Source organism: Zalophus californianus, chromosome 4 (assembly GCF_009762305.2).
Source record: "Zalophus californianus isolate mZalCal1 chromosome 4, mZalCal1.pri.v2, whole genome shotgun sequence".
In the NCBI taxonomy this organism is placed as follows: Eukaryota; Metazoa; Chordata; class Mammalia; order Carnivora; family Otariidae; genus Zalophus; species Zalophus californianus.
The window spans coordinates 50,558,173-50,578,529 of NC_045598.1; the positions used below are offsets into that span (position 1 = coordinate 50,558,173).

At 39.0% G+C, this 20,357-nt stretch overlaps 1 protein-coding gene across 7 annotated transcripts in view; it reads left to right on the forward strand.

Moving 5' to 3' along the window:
* Window positions 1-20,357, forward strand: part of PATJ (PATJ crumbs cell polarity complex component) — a 349,292-nt gene that overhangs the window by 231,736 nt on the left and 97,199 nt on the right. For all 7 annotated transcript variants that reach the window (XM_027607398.1, XM_027607438.1, XM_027607423.1 and 4 more), the window contains one exon: window positions 8,181-8,253. In XM_027607398.1, coding sequence (XP_027463199.1) covers window positions 8,181-8,253 — 73 coding nt within the window. The remainder of the gene's footprint in view (window positions 1-8,180; window positions 8,254-20,357) is intronic.

Genomic DNA, 20,357 nt, shown 5'->3' on the forward strand with positions numbered 1-20,357 from the left:
GCACTAGATTGTAGTTGTAATCATTTTAGAACAGGTTTCAAAACAAAATGAAATCTACCTACTCAGCTATCCAGGCTGAATTCAGGCACATAACTTCTGTTTTGGATATAGTGCTGTTTTGTTGGCATAAAATAAGATCCTGTGGGTTTAATGAAAATGAATTTCCAAGTGTCAGTATCCTCAGCAGTCCAGAAGACAGTAATGATATTTAAGTGATAGTCTAAGTATTTCAAATATATTCTCATCACACTTGCATTTTTTTGTTTTGGTCTTGCATAATTTTTTAAAATTGTGAAATCTGTATAACATGAAATCTACCATCTTAACCATTTTTAAGTGTACACTTCAGTGGCATTGAGTATATTCATGTTGTTGTACAACCACAACCACTCTCCATCTCCAGATGGATAAAAATCTGTACCTGGCAATAAAAAAATAATAACTCCCCATTCTCCCTCCCCTACCCACAGCAACTATCATTTTACTTTTCTGTCCCTGTATTTAACTATACTAGGTATCTTATAAAAGTGGAATTATACTGCATTTGTCCTTCTGTTACTGGCCTGTTTCATTCGCCATAATATTTTCAAGGTTCATGCATGCTGTCGCTTGTCAGAACTTCCTTCCTTTTTAATGCTGAATAATATTCCATTGTTTGTATATATACATGTATTTATCCATTCACCTGTCATGGGATACTTGGGTTGCCTCTGCCTTTAGATTATTGTGAATAGCACTACTTTGAGCATGAGAGTACAAATGACTTCAGGACTCTACTCTTGTTTCTTTTGGATATATACCTAGAAGTAGAATTGCTAAATTGTATAATTATTCTATTTTTAATTTTCTGAGGAGCCTTCATACTGTTCTCCATAGCAGCCATAACATATGACATCCTACCAGCAGTGGACAAGGGTTCCAATTTCTTCACAACCTTACCAACACTTGTTATTTTGGGGTTTTTTGATAGTAGCCATCATATTGGGTATGAGGTGGTATCTTACTGTGTTTTTTTTGATTTGCATTTGTCTGCTGATTAGTGCTGTTCAGCGTCTTTTCATGTGTTTATTGGCCATATGTATGTCTTCTTTGGAGAAATTTATTTTCAACTTTTTTGCCTGTTCTTTAATCAGGTTGTTTGTTTTGTTGAGTTGTAGGAATTCTCTATATATTCTGGATATTAAACCCTTATCAGATCTATAATTTGCAAATATTTTCCCTCATTTGATAGGTTGTCTCTTCACTGTGTTGATTGTGTCCTTTGATGCACAGAAGTTTTTCATTTTGATGTAGTCCAGTTTATCTGTTTGTTTTTGTTACTTGTGCTTTTGGTCTCATATGCAGGATATCATTGCCAAATTCAATGACACAACGCTTTTCTTCTATATTTTCTTCTAAAAGTATTATAGTTTTAGCTCTTATGTTTAGGGCTTTGATCCATTTTGAGTTAATTTTGAATGTGGTATAAGGGAAAGATCCAACTTTATTTTTTGCACATGAATATCTAGTTTTCCCAGCACCATTTGTTGAAAAGATGAGCTTTCCTGTCACCTTCCCCCCGCCCCCCAGTTGAATGGTTCTGGCATCCTTGTTGAAAATCATTTGAGCAAACATGTGGGAGTTTATTTCAGGGCTCTCTGTTCTATTTCATTAGTCTCTAAGTCTCTCATTATGCCAGTACCACACTGTTTTCATTACTCTAGCTTTGTAGTAAGTTTTGCAGTCAGGAAGGGTGAGACCTCCAACTTTGTTTTTCTTTTTCAAGATTGTTTTGGCTGTTTGGGGTCCTTTAAGACTCCATACGGATTTTGGATGGAACACACTAACTTTTTGAAAAGATACAGAAATGCTTCTTGGAGAGACCTCTGACTATGATAAATGAAAAGTTAAGGCATTCTGCATACACATGCATATACCACCCATTACATCAGATTTTCTTTTCCTCATTCGTAAATTGTTGTCATGAGCTCCTTGTGCTTTCCTGAAGGATAAGTGTGTTCTTATCGTAGCTTTCTAATCTTTCTTTTACCGTAATTTGTCATGTTCTTTTAGAGGTTGTATTGGAGAGACTATCTCATATTTATCCTAAGAAGGTAGTCAATAGTTGTTGGATAAATGCTTCAAGTAACATGTTAATGAAATCCGTAGAGATTTACAATTTGAATTATGGTTACAACTTTGATGGATGAGCAATAAGCATATAGGGTTTTATCAACAAATTCCTGTATATGACATGTATGTGCTTCCAAGATTGCAGTAAAGTATTCTTGGAAGAACAGAATGAAGTTACTGAGAAAAGCTATGTAAATAGTTTAGAAATGCAGAGGAGGGAGAGATACTGTTGAAGTGAGAACAGCGAAAGCTAGTTCATGATACCTGGGTAGATTTCCATGGGAAAGAATTGAATCCAAACTGCATGAACAAATTTAATTTAAGCATTTGTGAAGTACCTTCTGTATGTCAGATGCTAATAGGACCATAGAGTTAAGGAAGAAGTTCTTAATCTTTAAGAACTTCTAAGGCATACAAATAAATACTTATATAACAGGCAAAACAGGCACCTATAGGGGGAACTCTGTGATGTTGAGTTATTCAGATTGCATTTTCAAGCTTGTTGAAAAGGGGTTGTTTTTCATAATTGAGAAGGGAGTGATTTGGATTGACTGAGACATAGAGAAAGCAGAACAAGGAAACCAGTAAGGTTACTCTTGCTATAGTACAGACAATGTGAAAAGTCCATTAATTAGGATGGGGGCTATGGGACTAAAGAAAAAGAGAAGAAAGAATGAAGTCCAGAATGAAACCATCAGACTTAGTGATTTCTTTGAATATAAGGGTTAATGGCTGAATGAATTGATAGTAACGGAGCACTCTTAGCCCCTGGAAATTTAAGTATCTGAGACTGAATCATGTATCATGAAACCATAAAACAGTAAATGTTAACAATTGTTATTGTGCTTTGGTGCTTTGACATTGACCTTATCTTACAACAGTTCTGTTAGAAGATACTATCCCAATTTTAAAGATTTTATTTATTTATTTGTCAAAGAGACAGAGAGAGAGCACAAGCAGTGGGGGAGTGGCAGGCAGAGGGAAAAGCAGGCTCCCCACTGAGCAGAGAGCCCAACACGGGTTAGGACCTTGGGATCATGACCTGAGCCGAAGGCAGACGCTTAACAGACTGAGCCACCCAGGCATCCCACTATCTCAGGTTTATAGATTAAGAAACCAATATTTTAAGAAGTTGTTTAGGGGCACCTGGGTGGCTCAGTCATTAAGCATCTGCCTTTGGCTCAGGTCATGATCCCAGGGTCCTGGGATCGAGCCCCGCATTGGGCTCTGTGCTCCGCGGGAAGCCTGCTTCTTCCTCTCCCACTCCCCCTGCTTGTGTTCCCTCTCTCACTGTGTCTCTGTTAAATAAATAAAATCTTAAAAAATAATAATAAAAATAAAGAGTTGTTTAGTATCTTGCTTATATCTTAGTGATAGAATCTGTTCCCTCACCTAGGTCTGCCTAACTCTAGGTTTCTTCCCAGAATAGCATGGTTGTCTTACATTGATATAACAAAGAATTAATTTTTTAACTGGGGTGTTATTTACACTCAGTGCAATAGACTTGAAGTGTTCAGTTTGTTGTTTTGAGAATACAAAACATATACCTGTGCAACCATCACCCAAAACAAATTGTTCACTCACTGTGAATTAAAGTAAATCCTGGCCAGCTTAAAGTAAAAGGAGAATGCATTGTAAGAATACAGGGATGTCTCAGGGACTCTTAAGGAGGAGGCATTCAGCTAAGAGTGAAGAAAAGGAGCCAGGATGACTCCAGAGATATCAGCAGAAGGGACGTCTGAACCCCTTCTTTAGCCTTGAGCATTTCCATTGATATTATCCAGCCGTTACACTCCAGATCTTTGTGTCTGTTCTAAATTTTTGAGTCCCTGGGAAAGAATCTGATTGGCCCAAACTAAGAGAGGTGTTTGCCCCCTACATCCACCACTGAGGTTGAGGCAGACTGTCATTACACAATATAGACATTACTATTCTGGTCCATTCGGGGAATCACTGTGAGCTGGGCAGACACCCCAAGAAATGTCTCTTAAGGTGGCAAATACTCATAGCTGGCTGGCTAGAGGCAGTATACCATCATTAATTCATTGAAGCAACTTGAAAAACTCAGGGCATAGTTTTGATAGTTCTGCCTCCATATCTTTTTCTTACCCTGTTAAGATCACTTTTATTCAACAAACATATATTACACCTACTCTCTGTCAGGTACTCTGTTGCAAGCAAGGAGGATGCAGAGATAAGATCCCATCCCTGGGCTTGGAGAAGGAGAAAGAACAGCACAGATCATTTTAATAGAGCATGGCAAATGCAATGCTAACAGACATACATACAGGCAGAGTTCTGTACTCCGGAAAACTATTCCCTTACCCATGGTGGCACTCTGTTATCTCTCTCAACAGCTGTTAAAGATAATTATAAAAATACCAACAAGCAGTTACAATTTCTGATTGTGTCCTGTATGGGGCACCTGGGCCTAAGAAACTTACATTAATTATATTATTGGAAAGGAAAAGGAAGTTATAAAGCAAACAGATTTTATTCTTTATGAGAATCATAGGAGAGGAGAGGTCAGAGGGTCCCCAGAAGTCATTCAGGTTAACTGCTTGTTTGAAGTGTAAATGCCTTCTCTCCTATGGCTTCCCTCTTCCTACTCATTTCTCTTTAAAATTGTCAGGTCTTTGCTTGCTTGATGTGGAGGTGCGTGAACACTCCCTAGTAAGTGGATTATAAAGGATTATGAAATGTAACTTCTTAAAGCAGCTTCCTTCTCTCCATTGAGAGTAATTGTAAGTTTTCTATTTTGTGAGGTTTAAAAAAATTAATATGGAATTTAAAGGCCATTAAAGTCATACTAATTTAGAGGAAACCATTAAATTATGAAGGGATAACTTGGCTGATTTGAAGTAACTTGGTCCAGGTAATCATGACTTCTCAATAAGAATTTATGTGCAGCCATATATTTAATGCTAGTAACCTTTGAGAGAGGTATGAGAAGCCATCTGCTTAATTACTGCCAAGTATACTCTGCCCCATGAGCTCTGAATCTGGAGCAGACAGGTCCTGTTGGCTTTTAGCTCTAAGGTAGAGCTGAGTTCTGTTGTGTTACTCAATGAAGGAAAATGAATGCGAAAGGGAATTACCACTTTGAAAATGCAATTACTTATCCAAAGGTAACTGATTACTTCTGTGTATGAGCAAACTGCTGAGGAATGGATTGTACTCCCTGAAAAACAATAGCCACCTCTTAATGTAACAGTGCATGCTCAAGGCATCTGTAATAGTGTCAGAGAAAAACAGAGATATTCTTCATGCACTGTCACTTTATGGTTTTAGTTTTTCACCCTTTTGCTTTGGTTTGGCTCATATGCTAGATAATACAAGAATCTCAAAAGGTTAGAATAAGAAATGGTACCTAGACTTCATCTCTTTATTTCGACTCTGCCTCATTCCACGAAGAATTTACATCAGCCTAGAATTTTTGCAGTTCAATTGAATTCTTGCAGTTAGATTCATTTAACAACTATGTTAAGTACAGACTGTTTGTCAGGCACTGATTGCCCCAGATAATGTAAGAGAGTAGGAAGGACATGCTTCCTGTCCTTGGAGTATAACATCCAGGAGAAGGCAGACTGGAAGCACATTGCATACAGATCAGTTACAGGTAAATTACGAAGGATGCAGAACTGCAGTGTACCATCCAGGAGAAGGCAGACTGGAAGCACATTGCATGCAGATCAGTTATAGGTAAATTACAAAAGATGCAGAACTGCAGTGTACCATCCCAGAGAAGGCAGACTGGAAGCACACTGCATACAGATCAGTTATAGGTAAATTACGAAGGACGCAGAACTGCAGTGTACCATCCAGGAGAAGGCAGATTGGAAGCACATTGCATGCAGATCAGTTATAGGTGAATTACGAAGCACGCAGAACTGCAGTCTTTGTATAGAGTGCTATACACATACAGTAGAGCTCCTGGAAGGCTTGTTTCAAGAAATGACATTTGTGGTCAGCTATGAAGAAGAAATAAGAACATAAATCAGACAAAGGATTTGGGCAACAGACATGCAGATGAGAGGAGGATAGGGCTAGATCGTGCCCTGAGGTGGATGGAGCTTAGCTCAGCTGAGAAATGGGAAGAAATTTCATGTAGCTGGATTGGAGCAAAGTGTGAGCCAGGAGAAGAGAAAACAAGAGGAAGCCAGAGATGGGGGCTGGGGAAGATTGTTCAAGGCCTTACATCCTCCCTAACAATTGTGGACTTGATCCTAAGTGTAATAAGAGGCCATAGGAGGATTGTAAGCAGGGGATAGAAATATAATCAGGTTTATGTATTAGAACTGTAATAACTCTTCTGGGTGAGGAATAGATTGGAGAAAGGATAAAGAATATAAGTAAGGAGACCAAATAGGATGCTCTTATTTTAACTCTGGTGAGGAAATGATAATAACTAGGGGCACCTGGGTGAATGAGTTGGTTGGGTGTCCAACTCTCCGTCTCAGCCCAGGTCTTGATCTCAGGATCCTGAGTTCAAGCCCTACATGGGGCTTCACACAGGGCATGGAGCCTACAGGAAGGAAGGAAGGAAGGAAGGAAGGAAGGAAGGAAGGAAGGAAGGAAGGAAGGAAGGAAGGAAAGAAAAGAAAAGAAAAGATGACAGCCTGCCCTAGGATAGGATGGAAATAAGTGGAAAGACTCAAGATATGTTTTGAAGGTAGAATCAACAAGACTTCTTGATTGAATATACAGTTGAGGGGTTAGAGGTTTCAAGAGTGCCTCCTCAGTTCTTGGTTGAATAACTGGGTGGACATTGTTGACATTTACTCAAATGAGAAGGATTAATCATGGAACCCTCTGGTGACTGAGTGGGAATAAGAGATCTATTTTATTTGAAATACTTGTAAGACATCCAACGGAGATATAAAGTAGGAGTTAGAGATCAGATATTAAGCTCAGAAAAAGACCTGGGCTAACTATGTGAATTTGGAAGACATCAATATATAGATGGTCTTTTGACTTAAGGGAATAATTCATCTAGGTGAGGCTATTGAACTCACACTGGAGGGGAAGGATAGATAGATTATAAATTTAATAAAGAAAGGCCTTTCAGGTAAGGGCAGTGATACGATTAAAGCACCGAAGCAGGAATGACATGGACCAATGGATCTTTTTCCAATTGGTGAGAAGTAAAGGGGTTGGATTTTGAGTGCCCTTCCAAATCCGGTAGTGGCTATCCTGAATATACTGGTCATATGGGGAGAGATCTGTGAGCAGTCTTAGATCTTTGCATACCAGGAAGAAGCATTGTTGTGATCTCCCTTGGTTTGTACTGTTAAACCTAAAGTCAGATGTCACATAAACCCTGAGATAATGATACTGGGTTTGCGTCATGAAGAAATAGTAAAGGTTAGATCTCCCACAGAAGAACCACTGTTTATCATTTGCTGGTAACGTCATGGAAATAGGTCCAAATAATTAGAACTGGTATTGTAGGAGTTGTTCTGTACCTGTGACCCTGGTGATGAAGTTTTAGCTCCCACCATCTCTGCTTCCATTAGGATGAGGAGGAGTAGAATTCACCCACAAAGCATCCTCTGTCTGGATCTGCACTCTCCCCATCCATCACGCCTCCTCACAGTGCCCACCCATGGAGGGCCTGTCATACACATCCCATCATCCTTCATTTGGCAGAACAAAGTTAGAAGCCAAGTGAGGAGGCCGGGAACCTTTCCAGTTCAAAGAACAAAATGCTCTGGACATTAATGGGCCTAGAGGTTAAACACAGCCATTTGAAAAATTTATATTCCACAGTGCTGAAAGAGTTGCTGTCTTTCCAAAATGATCCTCAGCAGCACCTGACTTATTAAGCAAGACCTAGCTAACCCCTAGCATCATCATTCTCTGTCTCTCGTAACCATATCCCAGCGTCCCTGGGGTAATAGATCCCTTTCTGTGCTAAATAGCTTTGCATGCTTAAAACCAGTGTGTATTTGTACATATTTTTATTCTAAGGTGCTTTGTATACATTTTCAACAGAGGAAATGGTTGTAATTTGAGCCAGAAACTTAGCATTTGCTATGTACTGATTCTGCCTATTTTCACATCCACAGAAATGAAGATGCAGTCAATCAGATGGCTGTTACCCCCTTTCCGGTACCATCAAGCTCCCCGTGTTCTGTTGAGGTAAGACGGCCCCTAATTGGCATGTAGTGACTTAGATGGATTTGTCAGGATTATTTTTTCCAAAATCTAGCATTTTTGATTCTCATTATCTGGTATTCCAGATTCATAGAATTTGTTAAATAGGGAATTTCCCTAATTAGGAAGTATTTGAGGTAAGATTACAAAGTAATACAAAATAGGGGCACGTGGGTGGCTCAGTCAGTTAAGCGTCTGACTTTTTTTTTTTATGTTCAGTTAGCCAACATAGAGTACATCATTAGTTTTTGACGTAGTGTTCAACAATTCATTAGTTACATATAACACCCAGTGCTCATCACAACACATGCCCTTCTTAATACCCATCACCCGGTTACCCCATCCCCCCACCTTCCTCCCTTCCGTAACCCTCAGTTTGGCTCCTGGAGTCCAGAGTCTCTCATGGTTCATCTCCCTCTCTGATTTCTCCCCCTTCAGTTTCCCCTTCCTTCCCCTAATGTCCTCTGTGCTATTCCTTATGTTTCACATATGAGTGAAAAAAATATTATAATTGTCTTTCTCTGCTTGACTACTTCACTTAGCATAATCCCCTCCAGTTCCATCCATGTCGATGCAAATGGTGGGTATTCATCCTTCTGATGGCTGAGGTAATATTCCATTGTATATATGGACCACATCTTTTTTTATCCATTCATCTGTTGAAGGGCATCTCGGCTCCTTCCACATTTTGGCTATTGTGGACATTGCTGCTATGAACATTGGGGTGCAGGTGCCCTTTCTTTTCACTACATCTGTATCTTTGGGATAAATACCTAGTATAATTGCTGGGTTGTAGGGTGGCTCTATTTTTAACTTCTTGAGGAACCTCCATACTGTTTTCCAGAGTGGCTGCACCAGCTTGCATTCCCACCAACAGTGTAGGAGGGATCCCCCTTCTCCACATCCTCGCCAACATTTGTTATTTCCTATCTTGTTAATGTTTGTCATTCTAACTGGTGTAAGGTGTTATCTCTTGATTTCAGCTCAGGTCATGATCTCAGGGTCATGAGATTGAGCCCAGCTTTGAGCTCCGTGCTAAGCGTGGAGACTGCTTTAAGATTGTCTCTCTCTCGCTCTCCCTCTGCACCACCCCCATCCCCCCGCCCCTTCCTTAAAAAGGAAAAAAAGGTAATATCAAATAATGTTAAACACATTAAAACTTAACATATGAATATTACTTTCCTCAAAGTTCCTTAAAGTTTTTTCTGGATCTATAATTTGTCCTAATTGGGCATTTCAGAATTTATTAGAAAAAATTATCTTTTTTGGTGGGTTGTTTTTTGTTTTGTTTTGTTTTTGAGCTTTTATTTAAATTCCAGTTGGTTAACTTACATTGTAATATTAGTTTCAGGTGTACAGTATAGTGATTCGATAACTGCATATATCACCCCGTGCTCATCAGGAAAAGTGCACTCCTTAATCCCCATCGCCTATTTAATCCATCTCCCCATCCCTCTCCCCTCTGGTAACCATCAGTACCTCTTTCTTTATAGTTTCAAAACACGTTAGTACCTATTATCTATGATCACAGGTATCTTTAAATAATTATATTAATGGAGAAATTCCTAGTACAAGATTGCTATCACATTGATCTGCTTCTAGAGTTAGACAGACATTAGATAGCTAACTAGCTATATAATCAAGTATCTCCTCAGCTGGGGGAATATTACATTCTCTTTACATTTTTTATTTATTGAATTATTTTTTAATTCCAAAAAGAAATACATACTTATTGTAACTAATCAAGCCATGCAGAGTTATTAGGAGGAAAAAGTTCATTTTCCTTTCCCCACCTCCCCGAGGAAGTTAATATTTACTGTTTAGTATTTTCATACTTTTTCCTTTTCTACCACAAAAATAAACAGCTATATGTGAGTAATGCCTCTTTTAGTAAAAACTCAATTGTATAATACATTCTTTCCATTCAACAAGCATTCAGTGAGTGCCTATTATGCATTAGGGGAGGCTTGGGCATTAGAGATAGGTGTGAATAAAACAGAAGGCTCCTTACTGTGGTTCAACTTACATTCTAATAAATAAATGAATAAATAAAGCAAGAGAATTATCAGTAGTGGTCAGTGCCTTGCGGAGAATTAAAATAGGGAATGTAACTTGTGACCTCTTCATTTGGTGTTAGGGAAGCACTCTTAGACAAGGTGAAATGTAAACAAGATCAAAATGATAAGAAGGAGCCAGACACAAAAATAAAGGGGAAGAGCTTTCTTTGCAGAGGGGACAGAAATAACTCTCAAGTGAGTGTGCTGAGGCACTGGAGGGATATGGCTAGGGGCATATTGGGGGCCTGGAGAGTGGTAATGGGGCGGGGATCTTTGTGAGAGTAAGAAGTTTGGGTTTTAGCCTATGTGTGCTGGAAGCCAGTAAAGGGGAATGAGGTGACTCGGTGTACAGTCTACTAGGTAGAGAATGGACTACGGGAAGGTAACAGTAATACAGTAGAAGGTGGAGACCCACATGAGACTCGTTTGCAGTTAGATGAAGATTGTGGTTTGGTATGGGAGGCAAAGAAAAGTGAGTGGGTTCTGGGTGTTCTGGATGTTGAATCAGACTTGATTGATTAAATGTGGGAGCTGAGAAGAAAGAGTCATGAATAAATCTAGATTTTTGGCTTGAGCAATTAGGTAGATAGTGGTGCCATTTATTACAGTCTATTGAAGAATAGCTGTTCAACAGGGAAGCAGAAATTAAGAGGTTTATTTTAGGTAGGTTAAGTTTGAGGTGCATGTTTTACATCCTTCTGGAATAGATTCTGTTCATTTTTTTTTAAGATTTTATTTATTTATTTGAGAGAGAGCATGAAAGGGGGGAGGGTCAGAGCAGAAGCAGAAGCAAACTCCCTGCTGAGCAGGGAGCCCAATGTGGGACTCGATCCCAGGACCCTGGGATCATGACCTGAGCCAAAGGCAGTCACTTAACCAACTGAGCCACCCAGGCGCCGATTCTATTCATTTTTTAAAAACTTGCTTTTCGGGGCGCCTGGGTGGCTCGGTCCGTGGAGCATCTGCCTTCAGCTCGGGTCATGATCCCAGGGTCCTAGGATCGAGTCTGGCATTGGGCTCCCTGCTTGGCAGGAAACCGGCTTCTCCCTCTCCCTGCTGCTCCCCCTGCTTGTGCTCTCTCTCTCTCTCTCTGTTAAGTAAATAAAATAAAAAATCTTTAAAAAGAAAAATAAAAATAAAAACTTGCTTTTTTTGCTTAATGTAATGGCCATATTTTAATACACTCCTATTATACTTTTTTTTCCAACTGACAGATATTCAGATGATTTTCCAATGTTTTGCCAGTAAAAGAATACTAAAGTAAAGATTATGAGTGTGTGTGTGAGAGAGAAGTATTAGGTACTAGTGCTTTTATTTCTATAGCAAAGATTTCCCCCAAGTACACTTGCTGAGTCATAAGCTATACAAGTTCAAAATTTTCACTTGTATCGACCACTTGCTATCTGAAAAGATTATGGTGATAGGTATTGACTCCCTACCGATAGCCATTTAGCCAAAGCTTGCCAGCACTGGGTATTTTCATTCTAGTTAAGACCTAGGGTAGACAGAGGGGCCCCGGACCCATACTGTTTCTGTTCAAGTCCTAGCATAACTATATTCTGGACACAGGGCCTTGGATAATAGATTACCTTCTATCATCTCCTTACTTATCTGTAGAAGGGTAATAATAGTTTCACCTCATAGGGTTGTTAAGATTAAATAAGACATATATATCTTTGTGCCTGACACATGGTAGCTAATAGTAAACACTAGTACTTAATTCTATGTGTTTATAGAATGTAATATAAATCTTTTGGAGGGACTGGGGAGAATAAGAGGAATCATTTTAGAATAATTTTTTCTATAGTATTGTTAGTAGTTATGAATATTCCCATCAAAATATCCTCTTGAAACTGAATTTTAAGGGGATGATTGAATCTTGATTCTACTATGTCGAACACTGTCTTAGAGGCCTTCAGAATGTGGTCTCATGTCCCACTTACATCCAGGCCTTTGAGAGACAGTATTATATATTATTACTATATAATAATATAGTAATATTATTACTATATTACATTGCAGAAGAAGAGACTGGGTCTAAGGAGGCTAAATAGTATGTCCATATGCCCAGAGGTAGTAGGTATGTTATTCAGCACCAGCTTCATCTGCACCTACGGGTGTCACCACCACATACTCACAGACTTGTAAAGAGCAAACGAAGTAATATATATAAAGCATTTAATACAGCTCACAGTGCAAAATAAATGCTTAATAAATGTAAACTTTATTTCTTCAAATATTTAAGTATATTTAACTCAATTTTTAAAGTAGATTATACAATATTAGCTACTGTTTTAACTTTTTTTTGTTTTCATATTTTGAATTGTGCTAACCACAGAAATGGGTTCTAATCATTCAGTCACCTGTAAAAAATAAATCTTTTTAAATTACAATTGAATATGTGAATTGAATTATAAAGAGGGTTTTTTAGGTTTCCTCTGGACTGCCAGTCTCCAACAACTGCCACCAAATGAGGGGTGATACCCCTCCTCAGGGTGGTAGTCTGGTATGCTCTGGTCCAATGTCCACTTCCTTATCCCTTTGCACTCGCCTCTGTGACCCTCTCACGAGGCCTTTTCCCTCCTCAGCCATTTCTAGTAAGTACTTAAGCATAACTCATATGTGACATATTGCTGAAAGCACTAGCCCATTTAAATCATAACGAAATAGATACAGCCATAGCATTATTATGTTGGGCCTGATAAGAGTCCACATTGAATAGCACTATTATATATGAATGGGATCTCATATTCATTTCCTTATTGAGCAAATATTTATTGAGCCCTTACTATGTGTCAGGTACTGTTTTAGACATCAAGGACATGGCAGACAACAAAATCACTTCGTGAAGTCATGTGCTAGCAGAGTGAACAAGAGTGCTAAGAGAACATTGAACAAGAAGTCTGAAGACATGGCTTCTTGTTTTAGCTCTGCCAGTTACCTGCTGAGCACATGACCTTGTTAAGGTAGTGATCCTCTCCAAGTCTTGCTTTTTCTGTAAAGCCACATTCATAACCTCCCCTGTCTGTGTCAGCAGGTAGTTATGAGGATCAAGCACTAAATGTAGGTAAAAGTATTTCATCATCCATGTAGCTATATACATACATAAGGGGTTATTAGCATTTCTGTTGCTATATTCTTGGTAATTATAATACTGGGGCAGCTGGTACAGTGATTGAGAACATAAGCTTAGAAGTCGGACAGATCCGAGTCCTAATATTTGTTCTTCCATTTACTAGCAGAGTGAACTTGAACCAGTTAAGCTCTATAAGCTTCCATTTCCTCACATTTAAAGGAGGGTTGATAATAATAATTAATTCTATGGATTTGTTGGAAGAATTGAATCATGTTTATAAAATGATTAGCATTATTCTTGGCACAGAGTAAGAACTCATTTTAATTGTGATTATATTATTACAGCTCTCTAGCAAAACTCCCAGCCTCCAGCATCTTCCATTTTCAACAGTTACATACAACACAGGAATTCTTACTATATTACTGTTATCTGTGCTCTTGCTAAAACACCTTTTGTACCTCTTGCCTAGCAGATCTTTGTTTCAGGATTAGAATTAAGGCTTTGTATTTACCTCCCCAACCTCAACTAATCAGCTTTCTTTTCTCATTAATGCATAATAAAGCACTAGACAGTCTCCATCTATCTCTTGATCCCCACCCCCCCAAACACACACATATCTTGGTCTCTCCAGTACTTAGGTCTTTGTTTCTATTGTTTCTAACACTTGGGTTGCCTTTCCACTTCCTTTTTATTAATTCACAACTAATAATTCCTTGAAGAATTGTTTGTGAAAGACTCCTCCAAGTTTTATGACTCAAAATGAATAAAATAGGGGCACCTGAGTGCCTCATTGGTTAAGCCTCTGCCTTCAGCTCAGGTCATAATTCCAGGGTCCTGGGATCAAGCCCCATGTCAGCTCCCTGCTCAGCGGGGTGTCTGCTTCTCCCTCTCCCTCTGCCCCCCTCCGCTCCTGCTCCTCTCTCTCTCTCTCTCTCTCTCTCTCTCAAATAAATAAATAAAATCTTTTAAAAAATGAATAAAATAATGCCTAACACCTGGAATATAATGTGTTCAAATGTGAGATATTATTATGACCAACTTCATCCCACATCATTCCCTTCAGTAATCTTAACTCCCTTCATAGTTAAGTAATATTCATGGTTCATTTAAAAAATAAAAATTGTCCTTTGTGTGATGTCACCTGGGCCTTATAGAAAAGAAGGACCCATTTCTAAAGAAGTTTCTCAACTAGGATTATGTTGCTTGTAGTTCTCTCACTATCTTAACATTTTAAGAATGTACGACTATAGAGAAAGACAATTATCATATGATCTCACTGATACGTGGAATTTAAGAAATAAGGCAGAGGGTCATAGGGGAAGAGAGGAAAAAATGAAACAAGCCAAAACCAGAGAGGGAGACAAACCATGAGAGACTCTTAATCTCAGGAAACAAACAGGATTCCTGAAGGGGAGGGTGTGATGGGGGGTGTAGCTGGGTGATGGACATTGGGGGGGGGGGGGGTGTATGTGTTGTAATGAGCACTGGGTATTATATAAAGACTGATGAATCACAGACCTGTACCCCTGAACCAAATAATACATTATATGTTAATTAAAGAAATATTTGACCAAGAATAAAAGGTTCCATTAAAAAAAAAGAAGAATGTACAACTATATGCACAACACTAAATTGCAGGCTTCTGGTGGGCTGGGCTTACTGTCTTGACCACTGCATTCCCAGGGCCTAGCATATAGCACTTGCTTAATATTTGTTGAATCAGTGAATGGAGTGAACCATATTTAAGCGTTTCTGCTATGTCCTGGATGCTTCATTTCAATGTTGGACACTTCTTACTGATTTAATTTATTCTGCTATTTATCAAATACCCACTTTGTAGATCACATACATAGTCTCTTACCTCAAAGAACTTCTAGTCTTATAAGGAAAATAAGACATGTATATTACTAAAACGAGGTGTCCCAGGAGATAAAGCTTTAGGAGGAGTTCAGAGAAGATGAATATTATTTCCTGGTAAGAGAATAGCTATTTCTGATGGGTCGATTGGATTTTAAAATCAGACTATGGTTAGATAAGAATGTGGGAAGAGTACAAACAAAAACGGAAATAAGAAAAATCAGGATGTGGAATGGGGAGAAGAATCGAAGGGTATGTAAAAGGGAGTAATGGAAGATGAGGTTTGAAAAATTAATTGAGGTCAAATGAGCAATGAAATGGTCCGATCAGTGCCCTACTTTAGGTAGCTTCGTCTAATAGCAACGTCAGGGATGTGTCGGAGAAGGAAACCCAATTAGGAAGCCGCTGCTGTGGTCTTGTAAGAGGTGCTCAAGGCTCAAGTATACTTGGGTTGCAAGATATTTATTCCATTCCTCAACAAGGCAGGATGCATCTTTTTAGAATATCTTTAAAGAAGCAAGCGACTTCATTTTTTCTTTTTCTCAGAAGTACTTTTTTGAATACTAAGTGAGATGAGGCAGGCCTCCTAAAGGATGGACAGGTTGATTACCCAGGGAGTGCCATTAGCATAATTCCCATTTTACCTTTAATTGTGCACTGCCTTCCTGGAATTCTGAGTAGCCTAGAAAATATGCTCATTATGGGGGTAGAAGAAAGAAATTCAATTTGTCACATCCAGTCAACATGACTTTGCAGAAAGAAATATTTGTGAATTTAGGCTGGTAATGAGATGAATAAATCATCCTGTGGTTTTTTGGAAGAGAGCACTGGGTTTGGGAAATACGGGGATGATAAAATTTAAACCAATACAAGTTTTTTATTAAAATTTTTTTTCAATTGTACCAAGGAGGTACAGTTGCTGTTGTTTTTTTTTTTAATTTGCTTAGTAAAATCTTAAAAGGAAAATAGTCATATATACTAATATACTGTTTCATCATGGTTTTTTTTTTTGTTTTTTGTTTTTTAAGATTTTATTTATTTGGGAGAGAGAGTGAGCAAGAGTGAGAGAGAAGGGGCAGGAGGAGCAGGAGGAGGAGCAGAGGGAGAGGGAGAAGCAGACTCCCTGCTGAGCAGAGAGCCAGATGCTGGGATCATGACCTGAGCCGAAGGCAGATGCTTAACCAACTGAGCCACCCAGGCGCCCCTGTTTCATCATGTTAAATGAGGAAAGAGGGTAGGGAACAACACTATGGAACATTTAACTGATCAGAAGTGTGGCTCTTCCAGTCCGCAGTAACATCCTTAACTAATTTAGCTTTTATTGATAATCTGCTTTCTTTCTTTTTTTTTAAAGATTTATTTATTTATTTTGAGAGAGAGCAAGAGTGAGTGCAAGTGCGGGGACGGGCGCAGAGGGAGAGGGAGAAGCAGACTCCCCACTGAGCACAGAGCCCACTGTGGGGCTCGTTCCTAGGACCCTGAGATCGTGACCTGAGCCGAAACCAAGAGTCAGATGCTTAACCGACTGAGCCACCCAGGCGCCCCGATAGATAACCTGCTTTCAAATAAAAACATAAATTCCTGCTCAACGGGGAGCCTGCTTTTCCCGTTCCCTCTGCTCTTCCCCTTGCTTGTGCTCTCTGGCTCTCTCCCTCTCTCTCTCTCTGTCAAATAAATAAAATCTTAAAAAAAAAACAAACAAGCATAAATTCCTGTGTTCAAGGTTCTCCCACTGTCTAGTTGGGGAAAACTATAGGTAAGTAGTAGGTATGAAAAATTAAGTAGTATAAAAATAAAAAGTATCATCACTTTATGTAGATTTTTAAGGAGCCCAGGGGAGGGAATTTGGAACTTACTGAAGGTTTGGAAGGGACTTCTCTGAGGATTGAAAAGCATTTCTTGCCTTTTTTTTTTTTTTTTTGCTAAAGGCTGTGTTAGGCATACAGTCACAAGTCTTGCTTTTCTTTTTATTCATCTTAAAAACATAATTCACCACAGAAGCTACTATCTGTGGTCTTTGTGGGGAAAGGTCATTGCCCTTGAGCAGCCTTGCCTGCACAGGCAGCTTTGGACAGGTGGTTTGAGGATCAGCAAGAAAGGAAGGGAACACCCAGCTACCCAAATTAGCTGAATCATCTTGGGTGTCACTGGGCCACCATCCATCAACCAGATGGTCTTCAAACCACCGTGATACAACTGTGCTTTGGAAGTCATGCTTGCTGACCTATTTTCCTCTTCCTATCCCTGACAGATTCCCCATTTCTAAGCTCCTGGTCAGCGGGGTATTTTCAAGGTTGCCTAACACATGTGAGCCATTCTGTTCTCAGAACAGAACCCCACATTGTTTCATTCTGTGCCTCATTTAAGCATGAAAAGCCTTCTATAAGCGGTAGCTCTCCTAGGAAAGCGCATGCTTTATTGCTAACCTCTCTCAACTCCAACTTCCTTTTTTACCTGACTCCTCTCCATCTAGATTTTGACTTTAAACCCTCCTCTCTGGAACCGTCTCAAACTAACCCAGTAACTAAAAACAGAGGAAAAGCTTTAGAAGCGGTTCATAGTAGAGTTATAAAGAGCATTGACTTTGAAATGAGAGAGACCCAGGATGAATATAAAGAAGGATCAGACAAAGGAAATCAAAGGAAATGAATGAGGCACAGATGTTGGATTCAAGGATCTTTCAGCCTCATTGGGAAGATCAATGCCGTACATACGTAATTAGGATGCAAAGGAGATGGTAAGTGACATAGGAAGTTCAGGTAAAACGTTAAGTGAGGTTAGAGGGAGAAGAGATGTCTTCTAGCTAAGAAGGAAAGGATTTATGGAGTAAGTGACATTTGAGACTCGGCTTTGTGTGATAATTCTGTAGGTATAGATGTAAAGGGTATTCTTTTTTGTTTTTACTCAAATCTTAAAAGATCTACAGCCCATTTGCAACCTCAGCTGCCTTGCCCATGTTTTCTTACGTTTTCAAAGTTGAAGCATCCAACAACTGGTTTCTCCCCGACTTCAGGATTCATTTTATAAAGAACAAGAAAACACTTCTATACTCACATTGCTGAGAAATGTAAGATTCCTCTGACTTATTTACATAGCACTTTGCTTTCCCCAGGAAGATATGTGCATAATTAGATGAATGACATCAGCCGACCACCGTCCTGGTGAAAAGCTCCTGTCATTTGGGATCAGAGGAGCTCCCTGTGTGTTTGTTCTATAATTGAATGTGCTGCAGTTACAAACACTGACTCCCTTGAAGCCTGAAGCCTCGGTGGGATAGTATAGCCCCCCCAAACCAGGACCTCTTTGGGGCTCACCCCAGCTAACAGAAGCAGACACACGAAATATTTGGGACATTAAAGGTTTCCCATAGAATAAGTACTGGTTTTTAAAAGCCACCTGAGTAGCTCAGGCGGTTATTCGTCTCAGGTCATGATCCTAGAGTCCCAGGATCGAGCCCCATGTTGGACTCTCTGCTTCTCCCTCTCCCTCTGCTGCTCCCTCTGCTTGTGCTCTCTCTCACTCTCTATGAAATAAATAAATAAAATCTTTAAAAATTAAAAAGTATAATTTGTTTCTTCTGAATTTTTCTGTCTCTGTAATTTACCCGCTGTCTAAAATGCTGAAAATCTATATATTCTCAAGCTTAACTTGGGCATGTTTATTTTATATGGTGACTTCTTGGTTACCCAAAATTCACTGAGAGGAAGATACTGTACCTAATGAAAATTTCTGGTTAACAAATGCTAAAACACTGTTTAAAAATTAATGATGATTTTTTTTTTAAAGATTGTGAATCCTGTTTTCTATAAGATTAGTTATCAACACTCAGTGCTAACAAGGAATAAAGAGAGAAAAGAAACAAGAGAATCATTTACTTAGGGCCTAGAGCATAGTTAACAAGAATGGGACCTTTGATGTCAGTCTTACCTAGCTTTGAATCCTGGGTTCGCCTCTCACTAGCTAGGCAAGTTCATTTAAAATGTATCACTAAAAATGTTTATTAAGGGGGTGCCTGGGTGGCTCAGATGGTTAAGCGTCTGCCTTCAGCTCAGGTTCTGATCCCAGGGTCCTGGGATCGAGCCCCGCATCGGGCTCCCTGCTCCGCGGGAACCCTGCTTCTCCTTCTTCCACTCCCCCTGCTTGTGTTCCCCTCTCTCTGTGTATCTCTCTATCAAATAAATAAAATCTTTTAAAAAAATGTATCATCTTCCTATCCATGAATTGGAATGATACTGGTACATACTCATACAGGGTTGTTAGGAAGACTACACGGAACGGGATGGATTAAGAACCTGTCTCAACAAAAAGCTGGAAACAAATTAACTGCACCTGGTGTTGTGCTAATAGACATTTTGCATGTTAATGTATTAATCTTCAAGGCAACCTGATGGGGTACTGTTTTAATCTGGTACTTTTATCTGTGCTTTAAAAATAAGTACTCAGAAAGAACCTTGCTGAAAGTCATGTAGTTCTAATTTGCAAGTTGAGATTTGAACCTGGATCTGACCAATTTAATATCCATTCTTTTTTTTTTCCTTAGGTTTTTTGTTTTGATTTTGTTTTTTGGGGGGTTTTGGGTTTGTTTGTTTGTTTGTTTTAGTAATCTTTACACCCAGTGTGGGGCTCGAACTCATGACTCCGAGATCAAGGGTTGCATGCTCTTCTAACTGAGCCAGCCAGGTACCCCTATGCTACTTTCTTTGTTAGATTTGGTTTTCTTTTAGATATTTCTCATAGCTCCCCTTTATTTCTTAAACTTGCAGTAATACATGTGAATTCTTCTGTAATTCAAACAGTATAAAAATAACTAATGCAACAGTTCTCCATTCTTTAATCCTATTTCCCAGAAGTAAGCAATTTAAAAAATTTTTCCTCTACCCTGACAAATATTTTCCTGCATGCGTATTTGTATATGTTTATATTTTGTATCTTTTTTCTGAAAATTGTTCAAACCTATATTCTTTCAGTGGCATGTAAAAATTCCTCTTTCTCTACGTTATCAGTACTGAATCATCTTTCCATTCTCTTGTCCATTCGATAGATGAAAGAACACTATATCTTTACTTCAGTTTGTACTACTTTGAGTTAGTTGAGGTTGA